General features: G+C 39.8%; 1 protein-coding gene across 5 annotated transcripts in view; it reads left to right on the forward strand.

Annotated features, from left to right (window-relative positions):
* The window catches only part of LOC116844604 (probable nuclear hormone receptor HR3), a 146907-nt gene that overhangs the window by 54142 nt on the left and 75511 nt on the right, over positions 1 to 17254 (forward strand). For 2 of the 5 annotated variants that reach the window (XM_032816375.1, XM_032816379.1), the window contains exon 2: positions 2474 to 3308. The exons of the other annotated variants lie outside the window; for them this stretch is intronic. In XM_032816375.1, the coding sequence (XP_032672266.1) occupies positions 3185 to 3308 (124 nt within the window). In that variant the 5' untranslated portion in view covers positions 2474 to 3184. The remainder of the gene's footprint in view (positions 1 to 2473; positions 3309 to 17254) is intronic. 5 annotated transcript variants of the gene reach the window in all.

Below are 17254 nucleotides of genomic sequence, written 5' to 3' on the forward strand. Positions count from 1 at the left end.
AATATAAGTAAATATGTTATTAGTAACCGTTGAATATATAATAAATCTTCGTTTTACTTTTCAGATTTTTTTTCTCTCAAGTGTACAATAATGTGTGATAATAGACCGAGGAATATTTGGAAAAGTATACAATTCGCTTTTTGGTTCATTGTCATTGTACTTATTGCCCAAATTATTGCAAATTATACGAGCATTATTATAAAAAAATATTACATATTAGACGGAGTCAGGCGCCGCAGTTTGCGCATGACTGCTTTATTGCGATAGATCAGACTACGCGATCTTCGCGCCGATCGCGAGGAGGAGACCCACTAGACGTGGTACTAAAGTGAAGGGAAGATAGAGCGAAGAGGATAGAGCTTGAGAGGGAGCATCGAGTCAGTGGGCTAGTGGGAACGTAAACCGTACATACGGTACCGTGAGCCCTCTCCCTCCTCCTCTCCTCCCTCTATCTCTCCTACTTTCCGCCTTCCTTCCTTTTCTCTTGCGATTTTCTCCTTCCATCGTGGCCCGCGGACGTCCACCGCGTCCATATATAACGGTGATTTCAGTATTCTCCCGAGCAGCGCTTCCCAAACGATTGCTAGTGGAGAGGACTCCCTTTATGTAGGGTCCCGAAGTTATGATAATGTTGACGTTAACATCTTTGTCAATATTTCTGTTAATATCTTCGAATCTGTACGGCTGTTTGAATCATCAGATCTCTCTCGGTTTCTCTTCGAAATTTCTCGTTGTAGGGTTCTTCCTTCGAATCCAGCGTATTGGGTAATTGAAGACATGTAAATATGTAAAATTCAGTGCCAAAGTTTTGACATTTTGATTTTAAGTCGCAAGTTGTATTTTTTATTCGTGTTTATTTATTTGAAGAAACGTCGAATCAAATACAAAACACATAAATCGATACTGTCGCGTTCTATCATCAGTCGATCCGAGATCCACACATTTCCCCTCTTTGCGTACACACCTATGTTTGCATAACAATTATTCAGACCTTCACGCCGAATCTCATAAAGTGATGATTGCACAAGAAGAAGTTATTGACTAGAGCGCGAAATCTCGAACTTGTGTACTTCCTCCGACTCTCTTGAAACTACTCAACCGTGTCACCGGCGCCGATCTTCTTTTGGGACGGCCTGTATGGGTGGGTGGTCGACGTTAGCGAGCAGGCCTACAAGCTCGGCCGGTGGTCGCCAAGCTTCGCTATCGAGCGAAGCTTGGTTCCCCTCGGCGCGAGCTCTCCGTTGCTTGTAATGCGGTTGGGATTAAAGGGGAACCACCGTGGTGCATGGAAATGCAGGATCGATGCGCCAGGAGTCGGTCGCTTTTTCACGTCGGCCGGAGATCGATCGTTAGGAATCGGTGACATGTTGCCGGGCTTCGTGTCCAATTGCCATTTAAGAGCCCTACACTTTGACTCTTTACCACTTCTTTTCTCGTTCTTAAATAATTCAGACGGCGCTGATCGCACAAGCTGAAACGGGTCTATCGAAAAGTTAGTGTGGGTCTTGGGAAAGACAGTTTGATGGTGAACAGACCAAATTGTTGTGCTTTACAATATTGTTGTGCAAATATATAGTCCTTGCAACTTTCTGTATTTGGACTCATGTTAAATTGGATCCATCGGTTTAGACATTGATTTCCCGGCGACATGGCTTAAGGATTGACCGAAAATGAGGCTTTTACATTGTCCGCGAGAACTAAAAATTCACGTTTGTTTAATATTGTTATATTTGCTTCTGTCTTGCCGATTTTTATTCATATATCGTGTCTCGTGTTTATTATGCTTGTATCAGAAGTGATCTTTCAAGCTCTCAATGCGATCTCCTGTTTTCGTTACTCTCCCATTTTAGAAAGTCACTGAGCGAACTTTCGAAAGCATTACGTAAGCTTCTCACAATTTAGAGTTCGCGTCGGTATTTCTGCGAATCGATTCTTGTTCTTATTAATCTACAATTTCATCACAAATTGTGATTTTATCTTGATTCGCTGTCTGGCAAGATTCTAACATCTTCCCCGCTTAAAAAACAAAATAGCACGAAACGATCCGATGAAAGTTGTAGTTACCGATCGCGCGCAAGCTGGCCTTATATTTCATGCTTCTGGATACATTTACATTTTTAAAGAGAGAAAATCCACATGAGAAATTTGTTAAAAGAGAAAATCACAGTAAAATTACTTTTTGTCGGAATTAAAATTTAATTAAATTAAAATTGAATCATGTATAATAGTAGCTGGGTGCTTGTCCCAAATTACTCTGGAGAATGCATCCTTTCTGATAATTTCAAAGCAATCTCATAACTTTAACGAACAAAAGCCTTAAACAAAAAAAAAAGGTAAATATTTTCTTTTCCGAGAGGAACATTCCAGAAAAGAAAAATAACGTAAAACCTACAAGTTTAGAAAAGCACGCGTTAAGGAGCGTCGAATACAGGACAGCTGTCGCGCGAGCGGCGCGATCGCAACTTCATTCCAGATCGAAAGCGAGGAGCCAAGTTCGACGAAGCCATGTCACGTCGTCGTTGGGTGCTCGCGCGATTCCCGACGACAGCAACGACGGCTACGGGGACACCGGCTACGGGAAGCGCGCCAACGACCGCGATAACGACAAACGAAGCGAGCGCAAAGACGTTAACGACCACGACGAGTACTCGACTCGGCGTGCTGCGACTTCGGGGCGACTAGAGTGAGCACCATCGGTGCGACCACTGATTTAACGACGACGACGACGACGACGAAGACGAAGACGACCACATCGGTCGCGGGAGCAAGTGGTAGTACGCGATAAATCGTGTCACGCTGCGCCGTCGTTGGGGTGGCGTGGAGGAGGCGGAGAAGGAGGGGGAGGCAGAAGAAGAAGAAGAAGAAACGGAGGAGACACAAGTAGAAGAGGGCGGTGGGGAAAGTGTGAATTTCTTAGCCGCCGGTGAACCGATATAAAGTAAACTAATCGCGAGTGCTGTAGCACCCTAACAGTGCCGGCGGATAGATATCACTCTCGGCAGAGAGGAGCGGTGGTGGTGGTGGTGCGTCGGTCCCGCGCGAAGGGCGAGACGTACCCTCGCGGGATTAACGCGGTGGTTACGCCGCGAATGTTACGCCGGGTCGGCGAAGGGCGGCCCGGTGGTACAGCATCAGGGCATCAGCCTGGCAGACGTCGCTCCACACCGTCACCACGGCGTTCAACATGTTCGAGATGTGGAGCGCGGTGAGTTCCAAGCTGGAACACTCCGCGACCTCCTCGGGCTCGCCGTTGCCGTTGACCTCGCACGCGCCCCAGACACCGCACACCTCGTCAGGGAGCATAAAAGGTAACGGACTTGAACACGGGGGTGTCGGGGAGCCGCGTGAAGCGCTGATACTGGCGATTCCGGGGGTGCCAAAGACAACAATCTCGGTGTCGCCAATTGCGCCGACGTGACTCGCGACTTGGCACTAAACAGGGAAAATACCCTCTGAATGGCAACCAGAGTCACATTTATGTCCGGTCTATTCTAAGAAATGTTTGTTTCTCAGAGTATTTTCGCTTAAAAATCACTAAAAATGAAATATTTAACAATTTAGCTTTCCCAAAAAAGTTATGTAGTCTTCAGTTGAAAGAATAAAGGAAGTTCAAATAATTTTCTGGGATTGTTTCGAACACTTCAAAGCGAGAAAAATCGAGGAAGACACTAATGATTCTGGTTGTTACTTCGAAGGGATCGAAAATACTACTATTGTTACCTTTGCTAAGCAGCGAAAGAGCTTCTGGTTATGAACAGACAAAAGCTAAAAATGTGCGTTGGCCTCTTAACAGGACATGCAATTCTCAAGGCACATATGTATAACCTTGGACTAACCGAGTAGAGAGCATACCAGTTATGTGGAGTTGAGAAACAATATAGCATACACATTTTGCGTTGCGACACTCGTTTGCAAAAGATACTAACTTCTGGGAGTATGTTTCTAAAACCCCAGAATCTGGAAAGAGTGAGGGTGAATAGTCTATTAAACCTGATAAAGAACATTGGGCTAAAGTTACTATCAAAAACAATCGACATGATGTCACAGTGGATCCTTAGAGATCTGGGTGACTTAAGGAACTGTCAAAGCAAACCTATCGCAATCTACTGCTATTATTACTACTACTGGTATGTGGGTGGTTAGGGTGGTTTAAAAAGTTTCCGGCCTGAGATGAAGAAAACACGACTTTCTGGAGCAAAAGAAAATTTATTTTTCAACGTAATCCTCTTTTAACTCGATACTTACTCCAATTTTTCTAGACCTTTCATACTTTTAGTAAAAAAACTTTTACAAACTAGAAAAATAATCATTCACAACACACTTTGCACTTCAGAATTCGATGAAAATTTCTCCCCGCCGAGTCATTTTATCAAAAATTGAACAAAATGTCGCACGGAGCCAAATTCGAAAAGTACGGTGGATGTAAAATCAATCCATATCTCAATTCATACAATTTTGTCATCGCGACTAGAGGTGTGAACCAGCCCGTTGTCCTGATGAAACAGAATGTTTTTCTTGGCCAAATGCGGGCGTTTTTTTCTTAAGTTTGTCATCCAAATGTTATAGCAAGTCAATATAGATTCCCCGTTTATTGTTTTTCCTTTCTCTAAGTAGCCAATAAGGATTATTCCACTTATAAATAAGTGAAAATCCCAAAAAACTGTTGTCCATCATCTTTCCAGACGGAATTGTTTTGGCCTTCTTTGAAGTCGATTCGTCCTTTGAAGTCCACTGTTTCGATTGTTGTTTGGACTCAGACTTATAATGGTGAACTCAAGTTTCGTCGACAGCAACGAAACGCCGCAAAACATTGGTTTCATTGCGCTTATAACGTTTAAGACACATTTTTGACATGCCCAACCGAACCCGTTCTTGATCCAGCGTCTCTTGATCTAACAAACGCAGCACCCATCGCGCAACTTTCTCATGTCCAAATTTTCATGTAGAATAGAAAAGATTGAAGATAAAATCCCAACTACTATCTTCCTCACAATCAATTGACTGCCCTCCATCACAACTTGCAAACAAAATCCACTATTTCTTTGGCTATTGCTGTTTTGAAATATCCGGAACATTCTTCATAAAAAATGGATGTTTGGCCACGTTTGAATTCCGCCATCCAGGTTTTAACGATTGTAAACGAATGAGAGGCATTACCATATACCGCGTCCAACTCTGCTTTAATCTCGGTAGACGATTTTCCTTTTAAATGTAGGAATTTTATTACTGCACGATTTTATCCATTGTTAACAAACTATACCAGCTGGCAACTTTGGAAGATTGCCAGAAGAAAACTAAGAATTAGATTGACATCAAACTTTCACGGTAGACGTCTTTCAACATCATCTATCGAAATGTATAGAAACCATTATGCTAGCTTTACTCTTTATTGGTAAAGATTTTTTACCTACGCAGCTACAAAAAATTCAATAGATAATTTTATATTTTATATTTTATATTTGGAAAATTAAATATCCGTTAGGGTTAGCGCAAATTAGAGATAAATTTAATTGAAATACCGAGTCTAAAATAAATTTAACACGAATATAGATTAAAATACATTGTCTACATTTAGGTGTGACATATTTGGCACCTATTTGTAACTTACTTAAACTAACAAAAAATACCCTATTTCGCTGCTATAAGTGTAGCATGATATACATTATCCAGGTACTCTGCTTTGTTGCTATAAGTACAGTGTGATATCAACCAGGTAGCTGTTAAAATTATCAAACATATGGAAATGTTCTAGTAAAGTTTAATACACTTCAGTTGCTGTACCTGAATCACGCCAAAAATTGCCTTATGAAATAAAATTTTACTAAATAACATTTCTTTTTATAAATGTTCATTTATAATTGTTAATTATTCATTTATATTATTAGTAAAATTATTTTTTGCTTCTTTCCATAATTCGGATTTTTACATTTTTCAAAGAAATAATAGCAATAAATTATAAAATAGCGATTGTATTTACAAAATATATTCAACACCTCCATACATATATAAAAAAAAAAGAGAAAAACCGTAAGATAGGAGACTCGAAACAGAGTGTTCAGCGTAAGAGTCTAGGTGTTTCCCGCTATGTCGCTACAAATCACTGGAATCAACAGTACGACTATATACAGTGCATGTACGTTTGCGTTAAACTTTATGAAATTTTTCTCTGCAAGTTCCGAAAAATACACCGAATAGCTTTGCAAGAAACTTCATTGGACGAAGACTACCCATAAAAATTTTTTTACCAAAATCGGTAAGTCAAAATACATCCCCTTGTTAGAGAATCGTTGTTTTTACATCTTGTTTTTGAAGAAGAATTCACGTAATTTTGCGTAATTGCACTCTATGTAATTGCTCTCTATGTTTGTCTTCTCAAAATCGCGATTCATTTTAATAAAATATGCACCGAGTTTCGGGGTTGTTTGTGCGTATCTAGAACGTGGAATTTTACCGAAACAAAAGAGAGGAGAAGAGAGAATGCATCAAATATCGGGATTCTCAATCTTTAACCCTTTATGCTCATATATCATCTATATGACGAAATAGGACGAAACGGCTGATCGCGATTCAACATGAATTATAAAATCGCATTAATCACGCGTGCGTCGAACGATGTAATAAATCTCTCGTTACACATCGCTTGGCATACCCATTCGGACTCCGGAGGATTGTTCGCTTACATTTTTAATTATCTACCTATACAAAAAATTGCCGCACGAAAGGAATCACATTTTACGAAATGGTTTAACGCGATAATACGCCTTTCCACCGGACTAATTAAGTCAAGTTCCTTCTGCCTCGATCTACGACATTTAAAGAACATGACACATAGTAAAAGTAGCATAGATTGAAAAATGTATGCAAAAAATGTGACACGTCTCATTTTTTGCTTTCGCTGACTTGCTGCTGCAACCACCGCGATTGCTCGGTTCAAAGTATATATTCGTTGCGAAATCCACGCAACGACCGTCGCCGTCATCTCACTACGTCGTGATCAACGCTCGATACGTCATGCACTATCGTGTTATTAACGATCGTCTCGATTAGAGTCGAAGCATGCGTACCTTACGCAGCGATCACGTTTCCTCTTTTATTACTTAACCCTTCAGGCATTTTATTATCTGACTCTTCGAATGCAAGGCGAATCTTTCGTGGCAAAAAGAAGAAAAGGTAGAAAAGAATATTCGCCGAAGTAGTTACTCGATACACACAAAACACATACACTGAAATCTGTCTTTGGAAGTTAAAAGGAAGCAAAGATTAACGATATTTTCATATTAATTTTCATAATTACTGGATACTCTATATAACAAAATAAGGATATACCATATTAATCACATTTGCATTGTGTTTAATAAACACAAAACATAAACACGCGCGAGCATAGCAAACCTCCCTCCCTCTCTTCCTTCTCCACACATACACAATAATTATTATTACGTTCGACTGATACCATATTTCTTTGTAATAACAATTATTATGTTGTAATATAATAATCATTGTTGTTACATATGAATATATTATCGGAGGCTCTCCCCCCCCCCCCCTCTCTCTCTCTCTCTCTCTTTCTCTCTTTCTCTCCATGATATCATGACTCCATAAGTCATTATAACGCGTCTCAACGACAAGAATTATTTGTATACTTTTCACGCCCGCATCATATTTTTCTGGCGGCGCCGACATGGGACGTGAAGGATGACAAATCCCAGGGCAAATCTATTTGCGCGGGCGGATGGTGCAAATCCGCCAACGGGAGACTCGTTCTCGCGTCCTCGCGCGTCTTCGCCGAGACAGTGCGATATTACCAGCCGGCCTCACACGGGCGTTCTTCTTACGGGGTTTTGCGCAACCCGTTCTTACGTGGGTACTTTCGCTTTGCATAATTCGCTCGGCATCGTGCGTTTCGATCGAGTATTCGTATTCGGGACGACCGCGACGCGTGATATCGTAAAGTCGTTTCCAGACGTCTTTGAGCACCTTGCGTTACAAGATCTTTTTTCTTTTTTTTTTTACTCGAAACTTTTTCCATGGATATATATTAATGTTTAATCTTGAATGCATATGAGAATAACTGCGATTTTTTTAAATTCACTGTTTGTTTTAAAGAAACTTTCGTTTTCTCTTTCTCTGCCTTTAGAAAAAAAAATAATTTTTATTTATTTCGCACATACATGCGATTTTTTCTTCACAAATCTTAATTTATTAAGCAAACATTTAATTGAAATGAACCTTCTTAACTTATTCAATTAATTATTACTAACAAACTTTTGCGAATTAGAAATATCTTTTATTGTTCAGAACACATCACATTTCTTTTCCACAATCAACTTTTGCTCTTTGTTACTACATTTACAATCTACAATTACATCTACAATTTCAATTCTATAAATTTTGCTTTTACTCCTCCAATTATAAATCCCAATTGGTATAAATGTTTCCTAACAGATTAACGACGGCAGTAGTTAAACTACGAGTTTAATTTGATAACAAATATCCAAGCAAAATAAGAGCTTGCATTGAAAATCAAGAGAAAGGGACGTTGTTTTCGAATGTTTGACGTCATCTTTGCTGGATAACATTAGTAACTTCATTCCGGGATTAATCAAGTTAACCTAGTTGTTATTCCGCAAGTTCCTGAAAAAGCCGAGCGATGTCTTTGCTCTAATATCAGCGTGCGAGATAACAATAGAAATAGGCTCATAAAAATTTAGGCTCATAAATCGGACAGGTGTTACTGATTTTATAATTATAACTGCATGTATGTCACTATGCTAATTATATCAACGATAATTGGTACAATTTCTATCACTGAATATCCATCTATAATAAGGACATGCAAATATGTTTTTCACAATACATATGTAGTATATGTTATATATATAATCAGGACATGTGTGTGATGACTTATCTAATAATAAGAATCTAAATATTCCTAAAACTGATAATTTAACTGACTTTTAAATCAGTTATTATTGATAGATATTTCTGTTACGCAGGAAAAATTGCATTGCCAAAATATGTAATACAAATTACACCCCGAATTAATCAGAAATAAGCAGAAAGTGCTAGAAATCCGAGATACCACGTGAGAATAACGGAAATTGGAGCTTTTTATAACTTTTAATGATAAACTATTTATAATGTTTAATGCCATTTTTAAAAACTATTTATAATCTTTAACAAAGTATAGAAAATCAATCGTGTATGTGCACATAATGTTCCTTAGGTGTTAATTAAAGACTCAATCATAACATAGCGCGATGGGTGAAGAAAATGTGTTTAAAAAGTAACGACACATATCAATTGCATTGATCAATTACGCGATACGTAAGAGGTTTTCATCTTGCATGGGAAGCTATATATACCCACATAACCGCGCTGCGCCTGGACATTTTTCACGGAAAAGTGCAGAACAATAGATCGATTATTTCTGGATATTTCTGTAAACTTAATCGCGGATTTAATAAAAAGCTAAGTCAGTCGCCAGATCGCGATCCAGATTAAACCAACGTTTATCGTGAAACGTATGAACCCCTAATTAATCGAAAAGCTTTTCACGATATAAATTATAAAATGCATATGGAATATCTATAAATATTAAATTATACTCTCTCAACGGTAACCTAAAATATTATTTGCGAGTAAACTATCACGTCCCATATTTTTTTGCGAATCCACACCGATCGAGGAGATTGCGCAGATCTTGTAATTAACGCGAATTCTCGTCGTAATCACTTAATATCTATTTACGTAACACCACACACACATACACACACATCGCGAGCAACGAAGACTGCGAAGCGTATACGGCCTTATTGTTATTCCGCACGACATGCACGCCTAAATATTTTCTTCTCCTCGTTAAATTTGCATCTTCGTGCTTTTAACGTGAAACTCGCGACGATGATAGCGAAGAGAGAAGCGCTCCCGCGAAAAATCCTTTCCCCATGGACGGCATTCCGTTATGTATTTGAATCCTTAAGCGGTTGAGACACGACGACGCGCGAAATGAGCGACCGCGGAGCGGCGGCGAAACGACGACGGCGTGCATCGATTTCGCAACGAAGAACCTTCGAACCGGTCCGTCCGCTCCGAAAACGCACGCCGCTCACCGCACACGAGCGTGTCTCACGTGGCCACAGCTTTCACCTGTGAAAAAATATTCCCGACCGCCTGGCCGATGTCCGACGACAAAGCCGATCGAAAGTTCGTCGTCGTCGTCGTCGTCGTCGTCGTCGTTGTCGTCGTTGTCGTTGATGTCGCGTCGCGTCAATCGACTTCCCCGAAACCGCGAAAGCGTCCTCCAACTTTTCCCTCTCGCGTCGCCGGGAATTTTGATGTGACGCCACCATTCTCATAGGAACGGATAAATACAGATTGATGGGAGACCTTACTCGAAATTCGGAACGGGCCCCCTGAGAGCTATAAGCGAGACATTTTACATGACCGAAACGCGGCAATAATGAGCTATGATGAATCACAGGATGATGCAGGTTAGCGAAAAACGATTGGATGAGAGATCAGCAAGCACGAGGGAAACACGTCTTATCGACGAGTTACTTGGCTAAGCCAAAAATATTAGCTAGTAGAGTCAATTGCAATTATTAGATAAATAATATCTTGTAGTGTGTGATACAGTCGATTATTATGAGATCAGAAACCCCTCTGAGTATATCTGAATCGGAATTTTTGTCATTAACTCTGCGAATACTTTTGAATTTAAAGAACCAACATGGAGGAGCTCGAGGCAGAAAACTCTCCAGGCTATTGTATTTTAATGCTACAAATGATTGATATTACCACTGTTTTTCCTTTCTTACGATTTTAAGGATTATTTAGTATTTGATTATCTCAGTTTACCAGACCTTTAATGACGTTAGAAACTTTGGTAGAACTCGGAGATTCAGATGAAGTGAGCGAGTTGTTAGCCCCGTCGCTGGGGACTGTCGTTACATCCTACATCCTGTAGACCATTCGCTCCTGGTCATCATTATAGTGTAGGCACTCAATGGTACCTCACGAAAGTGACGAGTCGATCGGAAACGCGACGTTAACTAATGATCACACGTTATCCAATAATGATTGTCATATGTGTAGGAGCGACAGTTTCAACACATACAGCACTTGCAACGGTTCTGATAATTAAATAATTTGATGATTTGATTTCCTCAAAGGTGCGGAATATTTCGAGTGTTGACTGTTGTGATCTTTTCGGTTGTTCAGTGGAAGGCGCTAACGCTTTAGCAATTGATGAGAGATAACATAGTCGTTGTCCTCCATTGTTTTGGTTCTCTCGCGTGTCGCGTATGTTTTCGTAATTGAGTTATTACGTCCCAAGACCTCAAACGACGCACACACACCGTGAAGCGGATACGTGTATCGGTAAGTTGTTTACATTTCTTATTGGGTCATTAAAAAATATTTCGCCTGATCTTGAGATACTTTACCTTTGTCGAATTTTTTGTCGACATCGCGTTAATTAATACGCGTTCCTTCGATTTTATATTCACGTAAGTATCAGTGCCACTGACAATGAACACAACCGACATGACCAGAGCGATTTTGATTCGCATTTATACTATCTCTTCAATCTTTAAAAAAAGGACGTGGATGTAGCGACAGTCCCCAGCGACGAGGCTAACAACTCTTTCACTTTATCTGAATCTCCGAGTTCTACCAAAGTTTCTGACGTCATTAAAGACTGGTAAATTGAGATAATCAAATACTAAATAATCCTTAAAATCATAAAAGAGGAAAAACAGTGGTAATATCAATCATTTGTAGCATTAAAATACAATAGCCTGGATAGTTTCCTGTCTCGAGCTCCTCCATGTTGATTCTTTAAATTCAAAAGAATTCGCAGAGTTAATGACGAAGAGTGGTAGTATTCATTTTTCTGTATGGGTCTTCTGTTTGTCCATCAAAGTTAGAGTCAAAGTTAGAGGGCACCAAAATTAAAAAAACCCTTTATAACCTATATTTGAAATGAAGGCATAGTTAATTACTACAGGATAAAATTGTCAAGTAATTTTTTTGTTATGAAATTGTGTGACTTTGCAACTCTTTCTTTTTTTCTTCTTTTAAATATAAATTCGAATTTTTCAGTGTCACTAAAAAATAATTTAAAAATTATAAGAACACAGAAAATTGTTATCCAATAATCCTATTATTTGTCGATGTTATTGATTATTAATATTTGTTTATCGTACATAGTCTATATGCAGTTGAGTAAATAACATAATCAATACATTACGTATTGAAATTAGGAATAAAATCCAAATATAGGTAGAATGTTGAAATAATGAAACAATAAATAATTTTTAAATAAATGTTTTTTTCAAATTTCGATGGGACAAACGGCAGTTGCCATTTTTAACATCAAAATAACGTGTGCTTATATATCAAGTTGAACTAAACAAAAAAGTCTTATACCATTTGCCTAATAACTTAGATTCTTAATTATTAATTAAAGAAGATTAGCGGATGATCGCTCGCGATAATATATTAATGTTCTCTAATTAATAACTAAAAATCTATAAAGTTGTTAGGAAAAAGATAGAGGACATTTTTATGTTCAGTTTGACCTAATGTGCAAGCATATGACGGCAGATGTCGCCACAACAGCTCATCTACTATATCTCGCATAATCATTTACAAATCTTCTCTAATTAATATCTCGATAATTATTGCGAAGATTGCAAAACGATATAGGTTTTTTATGTTATTCGTACTACGCCTCCATGAGAGCTTTGAAGGTTGCTCTGGGATATTGCCCTGTATATTGCAGGCTTAATATAGACTCAAAACTTCCAACTCAAGTAAATATCTAAGAATAATTACAGAATCTCGCTAAGATAATACATGATTATGAATTTCACCACTGCGCAACGTATCACACTATCCCGCTCAGATTATCTCTAGAGATTTGAATTAATTATACGTCGACGAGAGAGTAAAGGAGAGGGCAAATACGCATGCGTCGATAAATTAATTGAAATGTGGGTAAACAAATCGCCAGTTAGTTAATCTCACGATAACAGAACGGACGCGAGAAGCGAAGACGACGGGTGCAAATAGAAACGCGTTACGAAATAGGCGAAAGGGATAATGATACTATTGACGATGAAAAAAAACGCGAGAGAGAACGCGTTCTTCAGCGGGAGGTTGTTTACAGCCGGGACTATCTTGTGTCGCGAGCACTCCGCTGCCTCGTCGTTGCGCTTTATCTCGCAATTCCGCGGCGATAATTCGTCCGCGATGCAAGAGTCAATCGGTGACGCGAGGAGCGGGATTGCTCGTTATTATCGTTTGAAATTGTACGCCCGCTCCGTTAATAAAATGCCGCAATGCAATTCACTTGTCGAATGCCGCGCGCTGGAATTCATTTCTATTCCCAGATCTATAATCGTCTTGTCTTCGTTGTGCTCTTACCGTCGCCTACCGACGAGCTTTTCTTACACCTTTTTGTCTTCACACGAGCAATATTTAATTTTACTTGACTTTTATTACTAACTTCACAAATTCTCTCTTTTCTCAAATCTACTTCAATATATAATACTGCACTCAATATAATCTTGAAAATGAACTACTGATACTTTTAAAATATCTGATCGATATTGCCAACAGCAGATAATTCATTTATAAGCCTTAAGTGGGTTTTCTTCTTCTCGTTGCTAATTAAAGAAGCAAACATATTAAACGTACGAATAAGTTATCACCTGTCTAATGGAAATAAATGTGAAAACGCAAACGCAACACAAACTCTATCCATAAGTTATTTCGAAGAACAGTTGATCACAAGTTTCACTCATTTAGCTGCAGTTACGAATACTACGAATGGTATTCTGATCAAACCACTAATAAATACCGTCAGGGCATTACCGAATGTCGAATTTCCGATATCGTCTCGGCACTGGCGGTCAGTATTGGCTTAACATTGGACCATAATGGAGTGATAACTTGGAGGCCAACACCCGCAGCCAATTTTTGACCGAGCATTTGCGAACGTACATCAGCAGAAACTGAATTTCTCGCGTGGCGCTCGACGTTGATTGCACGATATTGGTCCGGGTTTCTCTCGAAAGCGTGCACGTTTGGGAAAAACGGACGAATTACGCGGGAATCTCCGTGGGGGCTTTTCCAAACGAAACACGCACGAAATTACGTGCTTCACACGATAAAAACTCCCAACACTCCACTTTCGTACCTAAGTATTTTCGTATTCTGTCATCTCTCTCCGTACAACGATGCGCGCGTCGTGCATACTACGCGTCGTAATCGTGCTATTTAACAAGCTTCGTGACAAAAGCATATGAAACAAGCACAAACGCGTAGCGCGCGAGGCGCCAAAAGAAAATGGTTTTTGTTTCATGCTCGTACGTCGACTTTTCGCCGAAATATGGCTGTCCGAAGAGTTTGAAGTTTTTTTTCTTTTTTTTTTTAAGTGGCATATGTGGTCCCTTTTCGCACGAAGATCCGCGATGCGCGCGTAGCACGTTGTAGCACGTTTGCACCACGGACTTCACACTTCTCTCGCTCTGAGAACGGTGCGCGGTGCATTCCACTGAACAGAAATTGCCCGCGCAACACTGTCGACGGGCCCCGGTTCCCGTCAAAGGATTTGTTCGTCGATAGCTCCCTGCAGAAAAGTCGTAACGACATGCGATAAATTGCATTCGAAAGCTGAGACCATCTCGCTTCCGACACGAGGACGGTCACGTGTCTTATGTAATCGATTGATTTAATGATGTACTGAAAATGATTGACTTCCGGTCGAGCTACAGATAAATCGGCGATTAAGGACCGATTGTTCCAACTTCTTGGTAAACTAACAGTTAAATCGTATGTCTATCTTTGTCTAATTTGAAAAATAAACGAAGATAGACATATAAGTTAACTGTTAGCTTACCAAGAGGCTGGAAAAATCGGTCCTAAGAATACAATTTTAATCGTCATTTGGGACACATGTTTTGAACACTTTCTTATAATACCTAAATCGTTAAGAAAAAGAATATATTATATACCTCAATTTGTTGAAAAGTGTAATTATTTGAAAATATAAAAATACATTATTTTTCAGTCAAAAAACGAATAAAATTTTTAATAGTTTCATATTTTTGCTATATTAATCTATTATATATATATATATATATATATATATATATATATATATATATATATAATGCGAATTTTATTTAAATTATTATAAAAATTGGATATACCTGAATTTTGTTCTTGCTCGCGATTAGAATTTGATCACATATAAAATAGCCAAGAATAAGTAAGCTACTCACATAAAATTTTTTATATATATTATATTCAATGTATAAAGGACCGAAATATAATGAAAATTCGTTTTTATTTTACTCTTTACCTTAATCTGACACTGCAGTCAAAATACGACCTCGTACCAACTTTACCGTTTTGTTATGACAGGCAATTGAAGTGACTAAACAGCGTTTAAACCTCGCATTCGCACCAATTATAACTTTCTTTTCACGCGTGAATCGAAAACCGTCCTCATTCCACTAGTTAGTGGGTAATTTAAAATTAAAAACCGGGTGGGGTCCACAATGAACCCAGTGTGTCAGATTAGGATTAATCTTGATTTGTATAAATAAAAGAAAAACGAAACGCGCGTTGTAGAGAATATAATATTTCGTTTATTATAACATGAGTACGAATTATATGACTTTTTATACATTGCTCTATTTTACATTTTTGTTATAATTGTCACTAACATTGCCGTGAAAAAAATCGCGCTTTAATACTATAAACACACTGTGGGATTTTGGTTATTTACTGAAACATAGATCGGCTAAGCGTTGGTTCTATTATAACATCAACCAGCTATCCTATAAGAGATACGGTGAAAAACTATGCAAGCTAGAAATAAAAGAGTGAGTGCAGATGTAACTGCGGTAACAGCAATGAGGACTGTGTCGACGATTTGCCTCGCTTTTACTATTATATATGCTATTATATATATATATATATATATATATATATATATATATATATAAATGAGTATAACTGTACACTATCACAGTATGCATCGTTAGTCTTGTGCAGCTGCACCTGCAACGACGGGCAATCGGTTAATACCAACACTCGAGAGGGTAAGGGCGTATAGAATTGCTGTTGTTAAGCGGTTCGGTTAAAGAGCGAAATGTACCGTAAGTTTAAGAGCTAAAAGAATAACTCAAGGGGAAAACCCTTCGTTCTACTTGCGCGAAACCCCATTGTAGTTGACATTATTCGGCAGAATTTGAAATCCCGTGTCGTCGGAGCCACACGCAAACGCACAATCGCGCGTGCAATCTTTACTGAAACATAACACACATAATGGCAAAAATACACGAACGTAAGTGGAGTAAGCGAAAAGAAGCGTTAAGATATTCTCGAGTGGGAAACGCGCGCGATTAAACAAATAATGTAGACGATAACTGCCTCGAATAATACGCATTTCTAAACGAATGCAAATAACAAAAACGGGAGAGGGTTGCTCGGGAAATCGTCGACGTAGTCGTCGCCGTCGTTGCTACTGCAGCTGCGGCTGCAGTTACGGGAGGCCGGTGGTGGTGGTGGCGGCTCTGGTGGTGGTGGTGCCAGTGCTGGTGGCAGTGGCGGCAGTGGCGGCAGAGGAGGACGGAGGAGGAACGGAAGCGTGGGTTCCCAGATCGATAGCTGCGCGGCCGTGCAACCGACGGGCGCTTCGTCGGTGTCGACGTCGACCACGACGACGACGACGACGACGACAACGACGACGACGACGACGACGACGACGACGACGACGACGACAATGACGACGACGACGACGACGACGACTGCCGCCACCGCCGCCGTCGCCGTCGACGCCGACGCCGCCGCCGCCGTCATCGACGACGGCAAAACGTCGATACGCTCGCACGTGCATCGTTTCCGCATCGTCCGAAAGCGCGAACGTTTCTCTTCGTTGAGAGATGAGAGGTGGGGTAGAGCAGAAGCCAGACGGGCGGCGAAGGAGGGAGATGTAAAACAATACTGCACTGCCGTTTTGTAATATCTCCCACTCGCTGTGACGAGAGAAAGACAGAGAGAGAGTGAGGAGGGGGAAAGAGGAGAGATGAGGCTTTCCGGCTCGTCGATGCAAACGCTGTGTTAATGGAGTGCAAGAATCTTCAGCTCGTGAATAGCGCCGGCTCTTCGTAAATACGCTGAAACGATGAGAGAGAGAAAGAGAGAGAGAGAGGGGGGGGGGGAGAGAGAGAGAGAG

This window comes from Odontomachus brunneus, unplaced genomic scaffold (genome assembly GCF_010583005.1).
Source record: "Odontomachus brunneus isolate Ranch 3 - 2012 unplaced genomic scaffold, Obru_v1 Obru_scaffold_043, whole genome shotgun sequence".
Lineage (NCBI taxonomy): Eukaryota > Metazoa > Arthropoda > Insecta > Hymenoptera > Formicidae > Odontomachus > Odontomachus brunneus.